This window comes from Lates calcarifer, linkage group LG6 (genome assembly GCF_001640805.2).
Source record: "Lates calcarifer isolate ASB-BC8 linkage group LG6, TLL_Latcal_v3, whole genome shotgun sequence".
Taxonomy (NCBI): Eukaryota; Metazoa; Chordata; class Actinopteri; family Centropomidae; genus Lates; species Lates calcarifer.
Window position 1 is genome coordinate 10,565,062 of NC_066838.1, and position 22,465 is coordinate 10,587,526.

General features: G+C 40.7%; 3 protein-coding genes across 5 annotated transcripts in view; 2 read left to right on the forward strand and 1 right to left on the reverse strand.

Moving 5' to 3' along the window:
* Nucleotides 1-2,559: 2,559 nt before the first annotated feature.
* Nucleotides 2,560-4,364, forward strand: wfdc2 (WAP four-disulfide core domain 2). Of its 2 annotated transcripts, XM_018666093.2 has the most exons (4): nucleotides 2,567-2,727; nucleotides 2,928-3,071; nucleotides 3,276-3,413; nucleotides 3,533-4,364. In XM_018666093.2, the coding sequence occupies exons 1-4, from the start codon at nucleotides 2,625-2,627 to the stop codon at nucleotides 3,664-3,666; spliced, it is 519 nt and encodes a 172-aa protein (XP_018521609.1). In that variant the 5' UTR covers nucleotides 2,567-2,624; the 3' UTR covers nucleotides 3,667-4,364. The 2 variants fall into 2 exon arrangements, with proteins under 2 accessions (XP_018521610.1, XP_018521609.1); XM_018666094.2 differs by lacking the exon at nucleotides 2,928-3,071 and having other exon boundaries at nucleotides 2,560-2,727.
* Nucleotides 4,365-5,098: 734 nt separating this feature from the next.
* On the reverse strand, nucleotides 5,099-12,489 carry pigt (phosphatidylinositol glycan anchor biosynthesis, class T). Its single transcript, XM_018666095.2, has 11 exons — nucleotides 12,046-12,489; nucleotides 10,682-10,859; nucleotides 10,016-10,143; nucleotides 9,728-9,828; nucleotides 9,376-9,550; nucleotides 9,138-9,235; nucleotides 8,794-8,950; nucleotides 7,941-8,141; nucleotides 6,940-7,105; nucleotides 6,653-6,736; nucleotides 5,099-6,523 (listed from the first exon to the last, which is right to left on the reverse strand). The coding sequence occupies exons 1-11, from the start codon at nucleotides 12,449-12,451 to the stop codon at nucleotides 6,274-6,276; spliced, it is 1,944 nt and encodes a 647-aa protein (XP_018521611.1). The 5' UTR covers nucleotides 12,452-12,489; the 3' UTR covers nucleotides 5,099-6,273.
* Nucleotides 12,490-13,402: 913 nt separating this feature from the next.
* phactr3a (phosphatase and actin regulator 3a) overlaps nucleotides 13,403-22,465 on the forward strand; it is a 31,807-nt gene continuing 22,744 nt past the window's right edge. For both annotated transcript variants that reach the window (XM_018666014.2, XM_018666015.2), the window contains exon 1: nucleotides 13,403-13,691. In XM_018666014.2, the coding sequence (XP_018521530.1) occupies nucleotides 13,589-13,691 (103 nt within the window). In that variant the 5' untranslated portion in view covers nucleotides 13,403-13,588. The remainder of the gene's footprint in view (nucleotides 13,692-22,465) is intronic.

A 22,465-nucleotide genomic window follows, 5' to 3' on the forward strand; every position in this document is an offset into this window, starting at 1 on the left:
TTACAGCTGGTATGAACAAATGACCACATGGACTGTCACATAAAAACAACTTTTTTATAGTCTAGAGTTCAAAACAAACCACGTAATTACTGTGCAGGACTCTCTTACATTTCATCACAAGGACTCAGTGGGTTTCTTTCCAGAACCCGCCTTCCCTCAGCTGTGGCTGAGCTCTCACTACAGCCTATTAATTCAAAAAGGTTGTTTCACCCAAATTACAAAAACAAAATGAAAACCATTATTGTTACTTTGCTTCAGAGGAATCCAGCCATTTCTGGTTTTGAGGGATTCATCACTGAGACTTCTGCTAAGAACATTTACTCAAGTACTGGACTTAAGTGAAGTGTTTCCATTTTCTGCTCTTTTACACTTGCACTACAGTATATTTCAGAGAAAAATATCATACTTTTTAGTCCAATATGTTTATTTTAGCTAGTTACTAGTTACTGTACATACTAGGATTTTTCCTGCAAAACATATGAATAGTTTCAAAAATATGATGCATCATTAGAGATTATGAAGTAGTTTAAATTTGCTTCCTTTTGACCATGTTAATGCTTTAGTAACAAAACATTTTGTAATAAAATATGTCATATCATCACTTACAGGACCATTTTGATGCATACAGTCCATGTGGATATTTTGTATTTTGTTTGTAGTGTTCACACCACCGAAAGATTGGAGAAAAAGGTTTTGAATTAAAGATGTGAATAAAAAATCTACAGCAACTCTTTTTGAGAATTAGTGTCCCTGTTAGTCAGAGTAATCCACAGACCTCATTGCAAACAGTTTTCATTGAAACTGCTTTTCCCTGATGAAATAGACCCTAGGAAAACTGGGTGACCCTTTCATAAATCTGTTGCTTTATCCTGTACGCTTAACCCACAAACATAATGCTGCCACATTGTGTTTTCGGCCAGTAGACTATTACACAGCACAGTAGATTGCATGCGCTGGCACCACCTTATCAGTATCAGGGGACTGAATCAGATAGACAGTCTGGTCTCACAAGAGAGGGAGCTTGGCCAGACTGAAATCTAATATATGCAAAGCTGGTGCTGCCTCACACAGAGGCAAAATGTAATTGTGCAGACTATCTCATTAATTTGCCCTTATCCTTACTATCTTGGCTTATAGATGCAGTGTTGTTTGGTGCTCATGCTCATAAGGACTGGTGTCAGATTTCATCTTCAAAAAAGTGAAGAAGAAAAGACTGAGAAGCAGAACAGACATAACTTAGAGTCAGCACAGACTGGAAGTGAAAACTCATTTGAGTGCAGACAATAGATCACTATGTTATATCAAAGTCAAACTGAAGAGATGGCACTTTTTTGGGGAGATGGTGACAAGGAGTTATAGATATTACTGTCCTGTTTTCAGATAGACTAATGAAGGGAATTTATGAAAAGACCTAATTTGGCTTAGATACAGAGTGGGTGTTCAACACCCAGTTGAAGAAGACCATAAAGAGTAATCAAGTGCTGTGTAGTTAATAAAGTACCAATGAAAAATACAACTTCATAAATTAAACTCTCCTTTGAAATACTGCAGATATGCTCAACCTCAGCCTAGTCTTTGCAAACTCACATGCAGCTGCACATCAAGTCCATAATATTTGGTTTAATATATGACCCTTTTGAGTTTGACAGCTAAATAACATTAGCCTGTGTTAAGTGACTAATGACACCGTTAGCTGGTTAATCAACTGCATCTAGTGTTAATAACACAACATGGAAAACAGCAGCTCTGTTGTGCAACCCTGTCAGTGATAGCATGAGTAAACCATCTCTCATATAACAGCTTATGTGTAAGTCCTGATAATGCCAACAGATGGCAATACAGGGTGAGAGTGAGAACACTCCATGCAGAAAAGAAAAGAAAAAATACAGTGAATCACCTTTAAAGGAGAAGACATATTTGATTAGATTACAACATAGTGTAAAGCTCTAAATCAGCACATGAAAGTAAGGCAATACAGACAGAAAAACATTCAAAATGTAGCTGTTTAAGTTGTATAAATGCTGTTAAAGTCCAATGGAGGCAACCGAGTCCAATGTAGCAGCAACACGTTCTAATCTTAAAAGTCTTAAAAATTAATAGCAGCACTGAAGTGAAGTACAGAAAATCATCAGTACAGCTATAATTGATAACCCGGTCATCATCATCATCTGGCATAATGTATTCACGCACACAAGCATTGTAATCATCTTATGTATTACCTGAATTTGGTCCACAAGCCTTTAAAAAGTAGAATAATAGTCACACTGCAGGTGTGTAATGTTTAAGTCAACCGGAGAGTTTGTTTTTTGGCAAAACAAACTGTAAAGTTTTTTGTCACATTACAAGTAAAAACATGTTGTTATTTGGGCTTCAAAGACAACTTTCAAAAATACAACAATGATGATGATGAACACCATGTAATTTAAAAAAATAATACACCCTCTACCTGCAGCAGCTGCTGTCACATCTCATTGAAGATCTCAGGACCCCTGAAGTGCAGAGATTGAGATGTAACTCTACAGGCACAAGGACCCAGCATCTTCTGACTGGGCTGCTCAGCCTGCAGGTTGTGTACTGGGAAATTTGTCCAAACAGGAGCACATTCTTGTGTGCAGGAAGTTAACATGGAGAAACACTGGTCTGCAGTTTGTGCACTGATTGTAGCACTCGGTGCATTTGTGCACTTTCACACAGTTTTTGCTGCACAAGCTGATCGCAATTTAACAGGTAAGTTTGTTTTGACTCAGATCGTAGTTAATTATATGCTTTTAACATGATCTTCCAATTAACAGTTTCCTTCTGAAAAATTCTGTTTGTCTGTTTCATAACACAACCAAGTTGTTTGGCAAGAGGCATCTTCATTACTGTTATCCCAGTTTCTAAAGCTGATCTTTTTCCTTTTCTGCTTCACTGCCTCCTTCTCTCAGTGATTCTTCCAAAACCAGGCCACTGCCCACGTCGCCTTAATGTTGTCCCATCACATAAGGGGTGTGTGTGTGATGAAGACTGTCCTGCAGACCACAAATGCTGTGTCTTTGACTGTGGAGCTGTCTGTGTCCCTCCGGCTTTCAGTACGAGCCACACTGCTTAACTTTTTTTTCTCAAGTTGGCAGCTGTTAAATCTTTTGTTAAATCTTCTCAGTGACTGAACTGACGTGGAAATCAAGCATGGACTGTCCATAGGACAACACAAAGTACCTTCCAGTCAAAAGCCATATTTTCCAGACATCCTGTTTTAGCCCTCTTTGTATATATTGATTTCTCTATCCCTGCAGCAAAGCCAGGAGTGTGTCCTCGCAGGCACTGGGGTGCAGGGGTGTGTGCTGAATATTGCTCTAATGACAGTGACTGCCCCAGTAATGAGAAATGCTGCTACAATGGATGCGGACATGAGTGCATTGCACCATACACAGGTTAGATGCGAACAAAGCAACAAGATCCTCTTCCTGTTGTGTTTGTGTGATCACGTTAATGTGTTGACATTTGCTCATGAATGCCGTAACTGAGTGTATTTTTGTCTTTGGCTTTTCAGTGAAGCGGGGTCGCTGCGCTCTGCCTCAGGGAACCCCCATGTGTGCCGAGTACTGCTATCACGATGGTCAGTGCCCCGGGGAGCAGAAGTGCTGCAGGACAACCTGTGGCCACGCCTGCAGTGAGCCCTGCTGATTGGACTATCACTGACTCAGCTGCATGTGCGCACTTGTTTGGTTTCCTTCATGCAACAACACAGAAAATGCATTATGTTCACTGTTTCTACCTTTTCACAGTAGTACACTTTGGTACAATATTTGAGCACCAATTTGCACAAAGTTTGATTCTTGGGGTTGAGAATGTAAAGTGCTTTCTTTAATGTTGTTATAAAGTTATTTTCTGTACCCATACTTTAACTACACACAAAAATCAGCAAAATCTTTTGAATACTTTTTTGATTAAGTATCTAGTATCTGTTCTACACTTAGCAAGGACTACAGAATGAACTGTTGTTATGACAGATGGTCCACTAACATTTGCTTCCCCTCATAAGCCAATCTGACAAAACTTTCTTATAAAGAAAAAGTTGTCACTTTAGAGAACATCCCTGAACTGGAGAGGGATCAGTTGGTATGGTGCCACTCATAGTCTTCAAAAGGCCTGCAGTACATTTGTATTTTAACTTGATTACTTTACAACATATGTAATCTTACTATAATGTTAATACCGTTTTGGTCAAGTAAGAGTATTTCTTTACGAGTAGTAGTACTGTGTATTCTAAATAATCTAAATCAATGAAAAATGTACTTTTGTATCTGTGCGGTTTGAAGGCATGGAGCATTTTCTATTTCTTTGTATTTCAATAAAGAAATGCATTTCCAGAACCATAAAAATGTGTTATGCATTTATCACCTTGTTGGTTATAGGTCTCAAGTTTCATAGATTTCCTTTATGGGCTTTTTAGGCGAGAGCTTGGCTGCAAAAACAAATGATGAAATATGCCAAGAATGCAAAGTGCTTACTGGCAGAAAACAAGACTATATAAAGAGGTGGCCAAGAACTTCTGGTGCACCCCCAAACTCCCATATCTCAAAATTCAGCTGAAATTGTTTTTTTGTATAAACAGCCAAATTTTACTTTATTAGTTAGAGATGTGTGACTACAAAGTGTACTTGTCTAGGAAATCACAAACATATGTGCTAAATAAAGTGAAGGCTATGTCATTGAGAACTGTGACAAGCCACTTATCACTGAGGAGATGCATCCTTGAAAAACAGACTGTGAGGGCTGAGCCAGCACAGCTACGGTATGTTCCCTGGCCGTGTATTACACCTACACGCTTGGAGAGGAATCATAGTTTGCAGCTGACCAGATATGAACATCACTTATGTGGAATGCTGCTTTTTCCTTTGTTTTTGTTCCACGCTGTTGCCAAACGTGCAGGGGTGAGAAACGCTGACCGGCCAAATACAGAGACGACTGTGTTTGCTCTCTCTGGGTCTGCCAGAAGTGGGGCCGAGTTTGTTTACACAAAAATGTGGGCACTCAGTGGGAAGTAACAGCTCCAGCTCCGGTGCAGTTTAAAAACGGCGTACCCGCTTACACAATCAGTGATTAAAAGAAAATGTCAAAAAGACATTTGGCCGTTTATTTAAAAGGCAATAAAGAACATTAAAGTTTTGACACACACACATTCAATCACTCACATTCAGCGGACTTTTTAACTGTGAGTGAAACAGAATGGACTTTTAGTCAGACAAGCAGAACTTATACTCGCTACATGACACACTGAAACTGCATTGAACTGATGAGTGAGGGAGTTAAAAACTAAAGGCAATTAATTTTCAAGACAATCGCATTTAACATTCAAGCATGCATCCAATAGAGTGCAAAATAAATGTTTGGTATGAGGGCTGTTCCTTTTTTATACGATAAGTAGTTCCAGACGAGTAATGTGGTCGCTTAGGGGCATGTCAAACTAAAACGTTGGTTTTGGCCACTTTTTTTGTGGGCATGTGTTCATTTTTCATATATCAAAACTACTGCAGAACATGTGTCAGATAAATACATCTGGAACTTTAAATAAAGAGGAAATACTTCTGGATGTTCCATAGTTCCACCTTAATGCTGTGTATAATATGCTTGGCTGTGGGAAACCCAGTTTTTCAGAGTTTAATGTCCTGTCATTCCTGAGATTTGATAAAATGTGACATTCTGACTGAGTCACTCTAACTTAAAGGGTCATTTTCTTAATCCTAATTCCTTGCAGGGAGATGGGAATCAGCAGGTCAGGAACGCAGTATGAGACCAAAGGTGATCTAAACTCAAGAGGCTTCCTGGTGCAGTCTCGTATTTGTAGAAACAAAATTTTTCCAGAGTTTCCTCACAGTAACAAAATGCCTCATTGACAGCGTGGATATAAAATAATGTAGTGGAGTTATGGCTTCAAGCATTCACAAAACAAAGCAATTAAATAAAAACCACTCCATTACCACTGCTGCATACCCCACAGCTTTGGCTACTTTTACTTGTCAAACAACAACAAAGCTCCAAAGTAGTAAAAAGTCCACGTTTTTTGTCCTTAGCCAGCAGGAAATAATCCTGAATACATAAATGTTCTGACGAGTTATTCATCCCCTTCCATTTGCAAACAAAAACATCAAGTTGACTGTTCATATAGTCAAAATTCACACCAGTGCTTTGACTCAGTTCTTCCCTGAATATCACGTGTTTACCAGTGGTTTCACCAAAAGGAAACGCTTCCATTCTAAAAACAGAGCCAGTTGGCTCTGGTGTCCAGCCTCAGAGTGGCGGCACACCCCTCATCTTGCGGATGATGTTGGCTATCCGCTTGGCCAATCCCAGACTGGGCTCTTCTATCTGGAAGCTCCGGGTTAGCAGGTTGTAGAGGGAGCCGTAGCCCACAGCCACCACAGTGCAGGTCAGGCAGATGACATTGTAAGGCATGCTGAAGTCTGGAGTTGGCAAGTTGACCAGGAGAGGTTCTGTGTAGACGCGCACAAAGTAGCTGGACTCCTCCTTACAGGGAAAACTGGAGGGAGATGGCAAATTTGATCATTTGACTCTAGACAAACAAGCCTCTTAATAGGAACTCAAACAACACATGGATAAAGAGCAACCAAAGGCATTTTCCTCAGAAAAGAAGATAATCTATACTTACAAGCTGCTGAAAAGCGGGCGTTCCTGTGTGCTGTTTGTGTCCATGGCAACAATACTTGGTACGAGAGAGCTGAGTACTGAAGACCTATATATTGAAAAAACAGATTTTAGTCAATTTAAAAGTGAGAAAAAAAAACTGACAATAAATATAAAAAGCCTCAAACAAAATCACCTGCTCTTAACACCTTTCAAAAATCATAGAACACCTACAACATTTTGAAGTTTGAAGTGACATAATTTCTTCTGGAATCTATCTACTTTTGGAAATAAACAGCCCTACATGCATACCCGACATAGAAGCCATGGTTGGGATCAGGGGTGTATTCAGTCCATTTGAGCAGAGCCCTCTCAAACTGCACAGTGACCTCAGTGACGGAGTTGGGAGGAAGCTGGACCAGCATCTCCAGCAGGTGGGGCCTCACACGGTCCTTGGACGGCTGATAGTGGATGTAGCCTGGCAGAGGTCAGAGAGACATGAGTAACCATAGAACTGATACTCTTTTTTTGTGTTAACTTCAGTAACTTTAAGAAGCTCATATGGATATAGTGTGACAATAATTCAAAGCTAATATTATTTATGATAATGCCTGAACTAAAACCAATCACCAAGATAAGCAGGTAAACCAAAATCTGTCTTCCTCATTAAAAATACCCAACACAAACCCTACAGCTCTCATGACAGAGAACATAACTCATGTTCTCCTCCTTGTGGTGAAGAGTAGCACTTACATGGAAGAACATGAAACAAGGATTCCTGTAGGCAAACTGAGGAGGTACTGTATAACAGGATGTAGGAGATACAATAACTTTAACCATCTGTATACCATTTTTTAAAACAATGAATAAATAGAAATCAAAAAGTTAGCAAAATATTAATACATTAGTAGAAGAATTTTGTTCATCTAAATATCTCAGCAGCTATTTCAACAGATTCCGAGAATATTCCACAGCAAAAAATATGAATGCAAAAACTGTTAAAAGAGCCTCTTCTTTCCGTATTTAAAAGCTGCATTTGCCACCAGTTAAAATAACTACAATAGTGTTACTATTGGTCAAGGGAATGTAGATAATTTGATGTGCGTGGAAGATGTTTGAAAAGACATTTCCTCTGTTAACAGTTTTAACAAAATTTAAGGGAAAGTTACGCATCTTTTTTTAATCCCATAATCACCTGCTGGTTAACTAGAGTACAGTGTACAGAGTTCACTACTTTCACACAGAGATGTTACATTATGTCTATGTATATATGAGGCTTATTTGACTTCAATTAACTTTCTGAAGTGACTCACTAGGCTTGTTGTCCTTTGCCTTGCTGGTGACGGTGAGGGTGTGGATGTAGAGACGAAGATACCAGGGCACTGAATCTAGCAGCAGCACAGGGAAAGACCTGTATGGGTGGTTGTTGTACATCAGCGTGTGAATCTCTCCCGTCTGCAGCCCATAACCGGCCACGTAACGCTCGCCGTGGAGCAGGGGGCGAAGCATGTCACCTGCATGGGGAGAGTTAGGTGACAGGGTGTTTTAATGGTCGACCACATGTGAAACATTGCAGCATGGACAAAAAAATATGGCAAGAAAACACTGCTAATGTTTACATTTAGTAGTGGAGCTGGAGAATATGACACATGGCTTCATTTACGTAACAAGACTCCAGTGTGTTTCTTGTCTTGATTTTGTTAAAATCATTTGTTAATAAGAAGTTAAACATCCTAATGTTTGACAATTGAACAGGGGATTATGTAATCTATGTCTGTGATTGATCTCTAGGAACAAATGAGAACAGTGTCGCTTTGGCAGAAAACACAACAATCTGAGACACACATCTTGTATTCTTATTAGATTTTTCAAAAATGGTTTTATGAAAATGGTTGCATGTTGCAATCTGAACATGAATTCAGATGCTGCTTGTCAAGGACTTACTGTCCAAAACACAGATCAGGCTGCAACATTAGAGAATAAATTCAAGAGAAACTTATGATTACAAACCAAACAGTAGGAACAAGTTGAAACCAGGAGAGATATAACAGATACAGTCGAGACATTTTTGTTAACCCGTTTATATAGTCTGTTGCATCAGACATAATCAAGACTATTTCCAGCCTGTTACACAAAGCTGTGTCATGCTCCACTGTTCTCACTCACCCTCTGTGGATTTCCAGCGGATCAGCAGGTTGAGGGAGCGCACGGCGCCAAAGGTGATTTGTTGGGTCAGATCGTAGACGGAGAAGGTCCGTCTGTCCCCCAACACCACTGCCTGGCTCAGCAGGGGAGTGGCTGGGATCAGCTCAAACTGCTCCCCCTGCAAAATGACATCATATTTGTTTCATTCAAAACTGTTGCATATTTCCATTCTGTTAAAAGATTATCATTTATAGCCAAAGATCCGCTACATCTGTTTTAAATCATCTTGAATATCCCCACCTTGATACTGCTTTAAAGTCTGCATTAAGTTAAATTACTAATGATTTATTAGAAGGAAATCAAACCTCAGGGTTGTCTGTGATGTCAATATAGACTTTACTTGAGGAAGCCAGTGGACAAGCATCTGTCAGGGTCCGAGAGAACATCTTGAACAGAGACCACTCTGTGGGAACGAATAGCTCGATTTAACTAAGGCCAGGAAGATGTCATCAAGCTTTTTTCTTCTACTATTGTACCAAACACAACCTAGCTCCGAAACTCTAAATGTGGGACAAATGCAGGAACAACGTGCTCTTTGCTCACCTCGTTTGCCCTGTCCAGAGGTGTGCAGGTCAAAGACCACACTCAGCGTTTGTCGCAGCTCCCAGGATGTGGTTTTGCACTGCCAGTCCTCGCACACGGGTCTGATGTGCACCGCCTGGGAATGAAAACTGCTGTGGAAGAGTTTCTCTGACTTCAACAGGACAGCGAGGCCAGCCTGAAGAGAGAAAAGAGGAAGCTCAGTTAACTGCAGTGACTGACATTTTAGCTCCTGCTTCCTATGAGGTGTCAGAGACATGAGATCATGGATGTCAGTGAGTGCATCGTACAAAGAAGCACACATGATGTTTGCTGTGTTCTCTTGTGTTTTTAAGACACATGCATAGACACTAACCTTGGTTCCACATGGCAAGAGTTTCTTCCAGGGTGTCAGATTCTCTGTGCAAACAATCTCTCGTGGGAGAGTGGCATAGCGAAGGAAGCGGTGATCCGTCACTTCAAGTTCAACACACACACACACACACAAAAAAAAATCAGTCTATATGCAATGCAGTACATCCTGCACAGTTAACTGAAGCACATGCACTCTGCAAGAGTTTAAGGCTACTGGTCACACCATTAACTTTTACACAGGCCCATCACTGGAGAGTATTACAAAGAGAATGAAGAAGCCTCACTGTACCGTTGCTTATGCCCAGTGGTTTGAAGGAGGCACTGGGCTGAACAGTGTTGGTGGAGTCAATGAAGTTGAGTGAAGCGCAGAAAATCCCCGACAAAACATTCGTCAGCTCTTTCCATGTGCCATCCACACTGAAAGGACAGAACAAAAAGGTATGAAGATGCTGTAAACTAATATTTCCCTATTCCAAACATAATAATGATTTCCATTCAAAATGTACTGTGACTGTTTCTCTAGCTAATAATTATTCATACAATAAAAACAACTCCCTGCATGATTGCAAGCTGATAAAAGAGTTTGATTTACCATTCAGAGACATAACTTTGAGTTCTTCTGCCTGTGCTGAAGGAATCCACCTTGGATTCTCATTGTTCTTCATTTTTTCAGTGTGCCCAGTTACACACTGATTTAATTAGTTATTTCCTACATTTCCCCAGTTCCCATGACTAGGTTTAACAACCTAGGAGAGCTCTTCTTTCGGTTGAGTTGACAACAGGGGCATATAAAAATTACAAGTGAGACAACTAGTTCATGAACACTGGGGCATGACTACTATTGCAGAAAGGCCCCATACTCAAAATAAAACTGGTTTTATGGCTTTCTTGTTTTCTATTGAGCCTCCTGTCAAACAGCTCCGATGCTCTGTGGCAAACTGCAGGCTGTACTCACTCTGTCACAGAGTCCTGGAACCACACCCAGAGTTCAGCCCCAGGAGGGGCCGGCAGAAAGGGCTGCCCCCACTGCATGGTCCTCCAGTAGCCCTGCGTGAAGGAGATGTGCAGCTCTCGCACTGAGAACTTGGAGATGACCTGGCCCAGAGACTTTGGGAACAACCGGTAGTGGGAGACTGAGAAATATAATAAAACAATTCATAATTTAAGGTTAGGATTAGCAAAATCACTAGGTAAAAAGATACAAATACAAAAATACTGGGTGTTTCTTGGGCTGTGGATCAGTCCTATTTTATATTATCTCACAATTAACCTGTGTTAGACTGGGGTGAGGCTACAGTCATAGTAAGAAAGGCTGAGTGTGACTAATACAGGAACATAAATATATTCCCTGTAGTAAAAGATAAAGATTTAAGACATTTAAGACCTTTCAGACCTCAAATTTTTCTGCTGCATTAAAAAACCTTTTATAAAAAATAGACATTGAACATAAAACACAATTCTACACTATTTTATGACTCTTTCATGACTATCATATATACTGAAATAATGACCATCATTTCAATGAAGGATATGAATTCCTGGACACATTCTGTTGCCATATGAAAAATTAACATGTCTACAGTAGTTCCATACCACACTCTGTTAAGGTGCCATTTCTAAAAGGTTTGTAACTGCAATGAATGGCTTAATCAGTGGTTAATAAATAATTTACTGATGCTTTACTTGTCTTTTTACTGAGTGCTTTAATTCATCAGAGAAACTTCTCCAATCAACTGTTTGACCAGTTATCTTCTGGACAGAAGCTGCAGAGCATCTGAACCAAAAACCATTTTTGGTAAGAGCTGTTTTTATACATTTTTATGTTCCCATTCTGCTGATTGACTAAGGACTCTCTTTCATTGGTGTGTCCTGTTTAAATAAAATGTTTTGCTAATAACATGGGTGTGTGTTTCTAATCTGTAATAATGCCAATAAAAATGCTGGTAAACCATTGATAAATCACTAATAAACTGGGTTATCTTGTTTTTCTAATGAGTTCTCAGGGGTGTAGTTGAAAATGTTAGAATGGCATTTATAAAGGATACTGGGTTTCACAGTTTTTAATAAGCTTAACTTTGTCTGACTTAGTCTTTCACCTGCAATTATTAATGTTAGCAAGTCTGAGGTTGTAATTGTCAATAAGCAGTTTTGGAAATGGATTTTGGTCCAGATGTGTTGCAGCCCTTCGACAGAAGATTAGTAGTCAAACAGTACACAAAAGACTAAGAGTGTCACAGTGAAGGAGGAATTTCTACAGTCTGGCTACCCTGACTCAAATTTAGCAGCATGTGTTTATCACACTGCTAGCAGTTAGCTTACCTTTATTTCCTCTCATGAAATCAGTTTCCCACAAGGTGCGGAACTGGAAGCTGGCATAAATATCTCCTGAGTGCAGCGGTCTGATGACCAGTTCCTCCTGAAAATCATCCTTGGGTCGTGGCACCGACGGTGGGACCAGGGTTTCAGGAGCAGAAGCGTCCTGTTTGTCGGCTGCAGCTTCATCCGGACTCGCCTCTTCAACCTCGGTCACTTCCCACTGCCTCTCTTCCACCGCGGGCTGCTCGGCCGTTTGTTCCGCTGTTTCGGTGACTGTTTGTGGACTGTCGACCGCGGCGGCACCGTCATCGCCCGTTAGTATCGTTTCTTGACCATTGGTGACGAGAAACACTGACAAACCACAAAGAATAAACAGCACAGCTGAGTAGCCGTACCTGTAGGCTGCCATTTTTCTCTCACAGTGGTGGAGCACTTCCGCGTTTTCGCGTCACCCGTTGAACCAGCCAATGGGCTGTTTCCATATGGAGTCTGTGTCACTGAGATGAACGTGCTTTGTTTTAAGAAAAAACATTAATTTTTTTTACTAATCATATTTTACGAGTAAACGGTAATATAGAAACATTACCTGTTTTATATTATATAGTTATTGTTTTGATTTTTTATTTACATTTTAGAGGGGTATCATATAGATGCTTTTCATGCAATATTTGGTCTTTAGGATTTGTGGTTTCATTTACATTGTCCTCGTGTACAATACCTGCGGTATCTTTCGCGAAATACTTTCGTATACATGTGCATTCCTCTTAATGTGCGTTACACAGATGAAGTGGAAAAATTAATACGGAAATCACAAAGCATAACCCCATGTATGATTTACATGATCTTCATCTTTAATACATTCATGTATATATGTAATAGAATCCTAATGCATATCATCAGTTTACCAATAGTCAATCGGTGTACTCTATTATAACTAGCCAATTAGTCATATAGTCTAAATTCTGGATGAATTTCTTGCTGCTGACTCGACTTAATCTTGCATTTTATGACGCTACCTTGGCAGCTTAAACCCACAATAAACCTTATAGAGCCTAAATAAACGATGCGAGGGGGGGAGCATATAGAGATTTGGGGAAACAGGAACGTTGCCCGAGCCAAAAACCGTAAATTATAGAAATATTCAACATAAGCACCATAAATGTATCAGTGTGTGCAGCATGTTAGTTAGCGTGTTGAATATTTTGGTCGTGTTGCTGGACAGGGACGGGCATCATAGGGGGCATATCACCCCTCCCACATCCACACATCATCGCGCACACAGCCCAGACTCTCTCTCTCTCTCTCTCTCTCTCTCTCTCTCTCTCTCTCACACACACACACACACACACATACACGGGCACGCACACACTCGCGCGCGCGCACACACACACGGAATTTCTGCTCAGCCATGGCTCCCTGGTAGATGCTCAAAGCGGCTGTTGTCAGAGCAAATTAAATCTGCACTCGCTCGCTGCTTTCCTCCTGACCTTGCCTGCCTCTGGTTGGGTTTTCAATATTTTATTCGGGATTCCTGTGCTGTCTCCCCATGGCTACATCGGATGGACTAGACGGCTGTCTGCAACGAGGCAGATCTCAAAGTGACCCGAACATACTCACCGAACCGGGCATCGATTTGGCTCACGGCACAGGTAAGACAGACGTGTCATTGTCTGGATATTTATGTGCCATAAAGACAAGTGTTTTTCTTTCTTTCTTTCTTTTTTTTTAAATTGCCGTTTATCTTGGCGATGCAGCGGTTTCCATAAGGCATCCTTTCGCTTGCCCAGTGGGATATCAGAACACTAAGGGATAATTAGCGCATATGCTTCCAACCTTGGACGTAAAATACAGAGTGTAACACTGAATCGTGGAGCTGCAAATAGAAAATTAATGTGCCATATCAGCGGCTATGAATGGCCGCATGACCCTCCAGATTTGAGCGTTATAAAGACGCCTGTAGCCCACTGGGTTGTTATGGCTGCAAGTAGTATTTAGGAATCAGTGTGCAAGCCGTTTAATATGATATTAACGCGTGGAGCATTTACAGTATCCGTGATGCCACACTCCCTATTCGGCACCACGAAATCTGCACGCATGTGTGGTCCATGATGCCAGGTTAGACCCATTTGTTGTCTTATGTGAGCCACCATTATACCCTTGTTATTCTGGAGGCACATGGGCTTTCGGCTTTCGCTTTTTTTTCTTTAGGTGTGTGTGTTGCATTTAAAAGAAGGCGCATACACCTCTCATTGTAAATGCCTATAGCTCTGTCTCTGCGTATTGACAGCTCTGACATCCCCCCACCCCCCACACTGAGCCGATCACTGTTGTGATCAATGAGCGGCCATCCACGTGATATAGGCTATAGTAGAAATACTCCAATTTAGCACAGCCATGCACTCTTAAGAAATCGATTCACCAGTTCATGGATCCTGCAGGTGTGCTTTCTAACATGGAGCTCTTGTTTTATCTCTCTGTGGTCTGTTAGTCATCCCTCTGCATATGGAATAATGAATTGATCTTTCATTAATAAGAGGAGAACACCAGGGAGCAGTCATGTTCTGCACTTCTCCAGTGAACTCCTGTGTTTGTGTTCATGTGGTCCTTGTTGTGCTTGCTGTAAATTGAATTACAAATACTCTTGAATTACAAATATACTGTACCTTCAGTGAAAATGCATGTTTTTTTTTTGTTTTTTTTTTTTACATAAGTGAGGCTATTTATGGTCATATTGTGTGGGCTTGGAAAGAGTCATTGCTTACTCCCACACATGGTGAGTTTTACGCACATGAAGAATGCTTGACTGAATGATTCACAAATAAAAGTGTCATTCACCTTTCAACTGTTCCCTAATGAAGCCCAGGGTTTATTTTCAAATCTCCAAAATCACACCTGTCTGCACTCATCAGCTGACCATAGCACATTTTTAATGGACCCTTCGCTGAATTCAACCCTCCTATGGACGATTTAATTCACACATTGGTGGATGTGATAATGTCACACTGGGTCTTTGACACACCTGAATAAACAACACAGCAGCTTGGCAGAGCAGCCACACTAGTGATGAGAGCTAAGGCTATTAGGCAACACTGAATATCAGCCTTTAACACTGGAGTATGCACAACGGCGTTACTGTCTGGGATGTGAATATATATGCTATGCACATGAAAGACACAGTAAATACAGTTGTTGGTTGCAAGGACAGTGTCAGTGTCTGGTGACCCAAAGTACACAACATCACCCCACCACCCCCACCTTCCCCCCACCCTTGTCTGTTGTGGATCATCACTGCGCTAACGTCTGGGACACTAGCCTTTGCCAAAGGATTACTTTGGCAAAGACTGCCTTTTCCCCCAACACAGTGGCCCTTGCAGCTGCAGAGGCTGACACTGTATTCATCCACTTAGTCAGCACTGGGGAGAAGACTCAATAGAGACAGCAGTTACAGTTGACCACCACAGAGAAATAGAGCAATGTTTTCTCTTGAATGAAGGTACAGTAATAATACAGCAGGAGCCCCAGGACTCTCAGGGAAAGACAAGTTGGTATAGTTCCCAGTCCAACTGTCCAACAATCCAGTGCTACTTTTTAATAAGTGCAAAGAATAACATTTCAAAGCGTTTATGTTTTTTCTTATTGTTGCTATAGCTTTTTGTCCTGAGGGTCTGTCTTGTGGAAACTGAATGGAGACATCCTCCTCTAGCTGCTGATTTACAGGTATATATTAAAGGTGTTTAGGAACATAAGTCCAGCAGTGTAAAAACTTGTTTGGACAGTTTGTGCAGATGAGGACCCTTTAGATTCTCCTGCTAATAAAATGTCACTTTCACTCAAACTTCCAGTTAGTCATTGAGTGTCAACCAAGGTAATGGCGTGTAGAGGACACCTTGAAGCTTTGCGGACAGGGAGCATGTCCAAGCAGGGCTGTCCCTGTGGCTTTGTTCCATAAAGTAATTCTTCTGTCCAGTAGAAAGATGTACACAGCTAGAGAAGCAGTGGTGCTGAAGATTTAAACAGGATGTTTGGAAAGACTTATATCAAAGACCTATAATGACAAGTAGAATGGGAGTATCTAATTCATTATAAAAACACAAATATGGTGCAGATACAGCTGCAACTGAATATTATATCCATGATAAATTAACCTGTTTAATTTTTTTGGATTACATTAGGAATATTTTAGTCTATAAAATGTAACAAAATGGTAAAAAGTGCGCATCATAGTTACCTTGGACAATAGTGGATGTCCTCACATCACTTGTTTTGTCCAACCAACAGCCCAAACCCTAAAAATTTTCAATTTATAATGACATAAAAGAGAGAAAGGCAACATATTCTCCTCTATTACAAGTGGGCAACAGCAAACATTTGGTATTTTGCCTTGCTAAATAAGAATTTGAGGAAACAAATGATCAAAGTTGTATTAACAGACTTTTGTCTATCTAACTGTTGGATCAATCAACTAATTGTTTCAGCATTCCTGTAGGTGCAAATGGCCAACTACTCCTCCCACTGTAATAATTCAAGGAGAAAATCATTTTTCACTCGCCCTCCCACTTGCTCTCCCTTCTGGGAAGTCAGAGAGCAGGGTAAATGAAAGAACAGTGTCCCCAGAGCTCACAGGAATCAGTCATCTTTCTCAAGGCGACTTCGGCATGGTGGATCTTTGCTCACATGACGGCTTAAACCCGTCAACAGTCGGACCTAATTTGTCTTCCCGCCAGCACCCACCGATCAGTGTTTTTTTAGGTCTCATCCTCCTCTGCCCATCTTGCTGATACCTGGATAATCCTCTCAGATCTGACATCAGAAGAATCTCTGAGGATTGCAGGTATACGTGGAGCCCCCCGCCTAATGAACAAGGAAATGTATCAGACCCTGTGGAAGCTGATATCGAGCCGAGACGATGACTCACCCCAAACCAGAGCAATGTATTGTACATAATACCTCCTGTACATTCAGGCCTTGATGAGTAAATATGGGAAATTCTGAGTCAGTGGGTCTTATATAATGTGCTCCCTATTTAACAAGGCTTTGTTTAAAATGAATAAGTAACAATGCACACAAAATGGTATTAATGCCACTGGAATTCCTTATGTAAGAGCAATGGATTACAAAGCAACTCGGTTTTAAGATTTGAATGATGAGTAGCTGTAGCACAAAACAATATCAAAGATGCACATTTAAAGGTATGTACATTTATACAAATGAAACTGGTGATTCTTGTCTCAGATCAAGTCTCTGTTTTGTCTTTTAGTGAGAGCATCTGAATTTAGAAAGTAAGTTTGATAGGAAAGGGAAGTTACAGATGAAGACGCAAAAACATGGAAGCCTTAGAGGTCTGAAATAAAGACCTAGGTTGAGGGAGAAGGTACAGCAGCACCTGAACAAATGAAAAAAAAAAATCTTACAAGTAGAGTCTTAACACCAGCCTGGTGCTGACAGGCAGTGAACCAAAAGAATCTTCTCTGTCTGCCTTGTAATGGGGCATTCAAGTACCCTCAACACTGTGGAAGAGGGAGATAAAGAAAAGGTAGAAGTGGTGCAGTATTTGGTGCGGCTTTTTGTCGCTGTTGTGTGATGGATAGATGGTTCACAGTGTTTATCCTTGAACCAAACTGATCTCTGTTGGATTGCAGGCTGGTTAGGGAGCAAAGAGCACTTGTAGAGGGAGAGTGAAAAAACTCAATCTTGGCATTAGACAAGATCAAGAACAGGCTGGTGATCTATCTATCTATCTATCTATCTATCTATCTATCTATCTATCTATCTATCTATCTATCTATCTATCTGAATGATTTTAAATGTCCTCTAGAGTTCAGAGGCAGGGTGCTTGTTGCATTCAGCTGTGGATCATATGTGTGAAGTGGATAAAACAGCAGGCAGAGCAACAGTGACTGAAGTGAGAAGTTTTTCAGGCTAAAGTGAAAATCAGACACCATGAATTAATTCCTCTATCACAGTTCAAGTCTGTGAATATAGCAGCATGACATCATGTTGCCTATGTTTGGCCAGGTTGTTGGTATAACTAAGCAAAAATACACCTCAGTGCATTCAAATAAAGTAAACCAGAAGTGTTAAAGGAGGGAGATTTAGAATGCAAAAATCTTCCTGTGTTGCCTTAGAAGGCGATATATTTCTCATTAAAGTTAAGCATCATTAACAAATATCTACAGTTTGAGTTGGCATTGAACTTGGATTGGTATTGTCTGACAAATACTGATGTTAGTATAATCTATGACTTCATGTGTAGGCTATGGCCTATGTAAATGAGCTACTCTCAGTGGACGTGAAACAATTAGTTGACCAGCTGATTAGTTGAAAATTAATGAGTAACTTATTTGATAACTGGTAAATTGTCAGAGTCATTTTTCTAGCAGAAATGCACAAAAGTCACTAGTTACAGCTCCTTAAATATCAGGATTTACTATTTCATATCTCGGTAAACTGAGTATCTTGGGGTTCTGGACTGTTGAATGGACAAATGAAAATATTAGCTTTGACTATGCAGTGGGTGTTTATTGGTATTTCATGGCTTTTTAAAAACGAAAAAAATCTATTTTCTAAGAAAATAATGAAAACTATCATTAGGTGCAGCCCTGACTCTCACAGTGAAATTTGGAGCTTCCTATTTGTGCTGGCTGGCCTAGCACCTGTGTGATGCAACCTTGCAAGTAAATTTCCATCTCCTGCATTTGGGCTCTGTTGTTTTTGAATTGTTTTTTAGCTGTCATCTAGGAGAACACAATAAAACATGAGAAAACATCAAGCTGCATGCACACAAACACAATTACACTGTCATGATAGACAGAGCGGATATACAGTAGCTCAATTTGCTCTTCAGAAGAGCCACCTGCACCTACATCAAGCCCAGCCTAATTAAGTATTTACTTCCTGTTTTCAGTGGCGGAGCTGTAATCCATGCCAGAGTCACGACTCATTCGTCATGGTCAGCCTTAGGGACTATGAGTCAGTCAAGGCCACCTGTTAGTAGTAGCCACTGGAGAGCTATTCATTTCTCCTCTCCATGATGCACAGAGGTCCCCACAGAGGCCTGAGAAAAAACACTCAGCCATCTAAAGTCTGAGAGCAGCTCCCTGGTCGTCCAACAAAGTATCTGCTCGTGCCATCACGAAATTTTTACAGTTGTTTATTATTAATTGATGTAGTTGAGACTGTGGGAAGCAAATCTTCCAAAAGGGATGGCTGTAAATTTTAAAGCTGACACTTTGAGATAGTGATACATATCTGCCAGTCCATCGCTACAAGCACTGACTCATTCAGTCATTTTATACTATAGTTTACTGTACTTGGTAAGGGTGGGTGTCATGAGTAACAATGTCTGATGATGATAATGATGATGATGATGATGATGATGATACATATTTAAGTTAATTCCCTGCTGCTGCTTTAGCAATGTAATTTTCCCTGCTGTGGGACTAATAAAGGATTATCTTATCTTATTCAATGTACGTTTGATTTGGGTCTAAATGCCATATTTCATTTTAGGATTGATTGTTATAGCAATATCTCTACTAGATGACAAATCTCTTCTTCATACCCACATTGATTGCGCATTGTCCATAGTGTAAAAAAATAGCTGTCGCATTTCACCAGATTCTTCAGACTTCTCATTTTGTCAGACCAACAGACGCAATATAAAGCAAAAAAAACCAGCAAAATATTTGGCATTTAAATGTCTTAAATCATTAATCGATGGTCAAAATTGTCCCAGATTCGTTTTCTGTCAGCCAACTGATCGTGCCAGCTCTGCTCATGGTGTATATAACATCATATTGCTCAACTCTGACCTTGAATCTTGAAGTTTATCATAGACTTCTGTGTCCATATAAAGAAATGATGGTGATGGGATCCAATGATAACTACTATAATAGATACAGCATAATCACCATTAAGTCATCAGCTAATGGTTGTTTCTGTTTGTATCACACAAAGAGAAGCCATGTTACTCTCAACATAATAAAGCGTTTCTTTCTCCTCTCTATCTGTAACATAACTAGATGTTGTACCAACTGTACTGCCACATTGTGGACCCACAGTTGATGACTAGTGAATGGGGATAAGCTGCATCTTGTTGAGCTCTGCTCTCTGTGGACGCCTTCACTGTCTTTCAGCCGCCCATGGAAAATGGAGCACAAAAATGACGAGAGCAAACAAAAGCCCTACATCACGCCTGCTCTCTGCGGATGCGGGGAGCAGATTAGGAAATTGACAGTGTTTGAGCCATTTGTTGCTGCGGCTGTTGATGTTTGCATGCGTACATCTGCATGGTTTTTTTTTTTTTTTTTTTTGGTGTGTGCATCCATGCGTGCGTTGATCTGCAGGAGAACCGGGAAGTCTGTGCAGACTTGTGCAATGGAAGACAAAAAAATAAAAAAAAAATCACAGGAGGAATATGCTAGAAGTCAGGCAGCTGAACAGACAGCTCTTGGAGAACAGAGAACGAAGACCAGAGCGGTCCTGAACACCTGTCAGAGACTCCAGTGTAAAAAGGCAGCACGTAATGGAGCTATTTAGCCTCTAAAGGCTGAGGTTAAATGGAGTTCAGGAAGTTGCATGCACAGTAGTGTGAAGGGTAAAGAGCCGAGGGAGGAAACTCCTCTGGGTATCGAGTCTGTGAAACAGCGCAGACACATTTTGGAGGAAAGGAGAAGAAAAGGAGCTGGAGACAAAAAGGACAGGAGACTGAATTAGTGAGGCAGAGAAAAGATGGAGGGAGGGGGGGGAAACAGTGCAAGGAGAGAAAGAAGATGAGGAGGCAGCGGCCTTTGCTGAAACAGGGCCAAGAAGTTGTCCTAATTGCTAACTGGCTACAGTGAGATGATGGATGGTCTATAGGAGACCATTAATGAAGAGGCAGTGGCTGTGTGGGTCTGATTTGGAAAGCCTCTGCATGAGCTCCAGTACCTGGCTAGTTTTCCAGAGATCCTATGTAGACCTGAAAGTGATACTTAAATCAAAAATACCATATTCCTCTTTGTCTATATGAGTTTTTTTTCCTTCAGGGCATTTCCTCTTTTCCTCTCCTAGTGAATTGCCTCAGGTAAATTTTGCATGTTTCACCCCATTTCTACACTATCATGCATTTTTTTAGATTGATTTCTTTCTTCCCAGCAGCCATTCACACCATTAAATGTATGAGAACCAAGCAGCAGAGACTTGAAACCTGCCTGAGATGGATCAGTCATCATGGGGAACATTTGGTTGAATTTATTAAGTTCAGTCACTGTGAGCTGTGAGCAGGTACCCCGCTGGAGACGCTTACTTGTTGGTGCATTCAGTGAAGCTCTGACATTTGAGATTTACATAATGTTCCTATTTATCTTCTTGCTCCTACCTCTCTGGGGTCAGCAAGTTTGTAATATCCTCAGCGGCACTCCCAGTGTCTCTCTCTCTCTCTCTCTCTCTCTTTCTGTCTCACACATAGATCGATGTATTGTATCCTCGCACCTGTTTTGTAGTCACCGTGTCCCTCTCTCCCAACGAACCTGCCAGATTCAGTCAGAAATAGATGAAGAGGGCAGAGGGGGGAGTCCCGGGCCCCGTCACCGATAAACGCTCCTGTCTGGGACGGAGAAACTTAGGGGACAGGGAGGAAGGAGGCATAAATTAAAGATGGAGTGAGAAAGAGAGAGAGAGAAAAAGTTAGGGGAGCTGTGATTTTATGGCAAGCTGACAGACTTTATAAACACTGCAGAGATGACAGAGGGAAAGTGGTGCAAGGCCTTCCACAGAGTGATAGGCACTTACACCACAGTGTTATTGAACATCTCCGCCGGTGCCTCTCAGGAGATGGTAAATGAAATGCATAGCCAGATCAGATAACTGTACTGGGAGGAAAACAGTCATAAAAGGGAAATGAATCGAAGCTTTTCATTGTGTTGCTGGATTGGGTGTGAGCTAAAAAGAGCTTAGAATCTACCAAAGCCAAATACAACAACATTTAAAGCCTTAGCTAACACTTGTACACTTGGCCTTTGTACAAATGCATCTAGCTTGACAAAAACATGACTAGAGATATGATAAAAAAAAAAAAAACAGTCTCAGCTTGAACCTAAAATGATCCCATATCCCATTTATTGTTCATTTTGAGTTCTGTTCCACATATTGATCCCCCAAGATGTCTGTTCAAAAGAGTAATAAATTAAGGAGTTGGACACCTATGAATCAGCATTTTGCTCCATCACTGACTCTCTGCATTTTAATACCCCTCAAAGGTGAAACACAACACTACACAGGAATTCTATCTAAAGGACTATACAGTGTGTCAGAGGGCAAAATCTAAACAAAAACTTAGGTCAGTTTCCAGCTTCTCCAACATGAGAATCTGCTCCTTTTCTCTGTTCTTTGTTGCTGCAGATCAAATATCATTAGATTTTGGACTGCTGGCCAGACAAAACAA

Coding starts and splice junctions, on each gene's coding strand:
- wfdc2 (XM_018666093.2), top strand. CDS start 2,625: ATGGAGAAACACTGGTCTGCAGTTTGTGCACTGATTGTAGCACTCGGT. Junction 2,728..2,927: donor AGCTGATCGCAATTTAACAG/GTAAGTTTGTTT, acceptor TCCTTCTCTCAG/TGATTCTTCCAAAACCAGGC. Junction 3,072..3,275: donor CTGTGTCCCTCCGGCTTTCA/GTACGAGCCACA, acceptor CTATCCCTGCAG/CAAAGCCAGGAGTGTGTCCT.
- pigt (XM_018666095.2), bottom strand. CDS start 12,451: ATGGCAGCCTACAGGTACGGCTACTCAGCTGTGCTGTTTATTCTTTGT. Junction 8,142..8,793: donor CCGCTGGAAATCCACAGAGG/GTGAGTGAGAAC, acceptor CTCCCCATGCAG/GTGACATGCTTCGCCCCCTG. Junction 6,524..6,652: donor CGCCCGCTTTTCAGCAGCTT/GTAAGTATAGAT, acceptor ATCTCCCTCCAG/TTTTCCCTGTAAGGAGGAGT.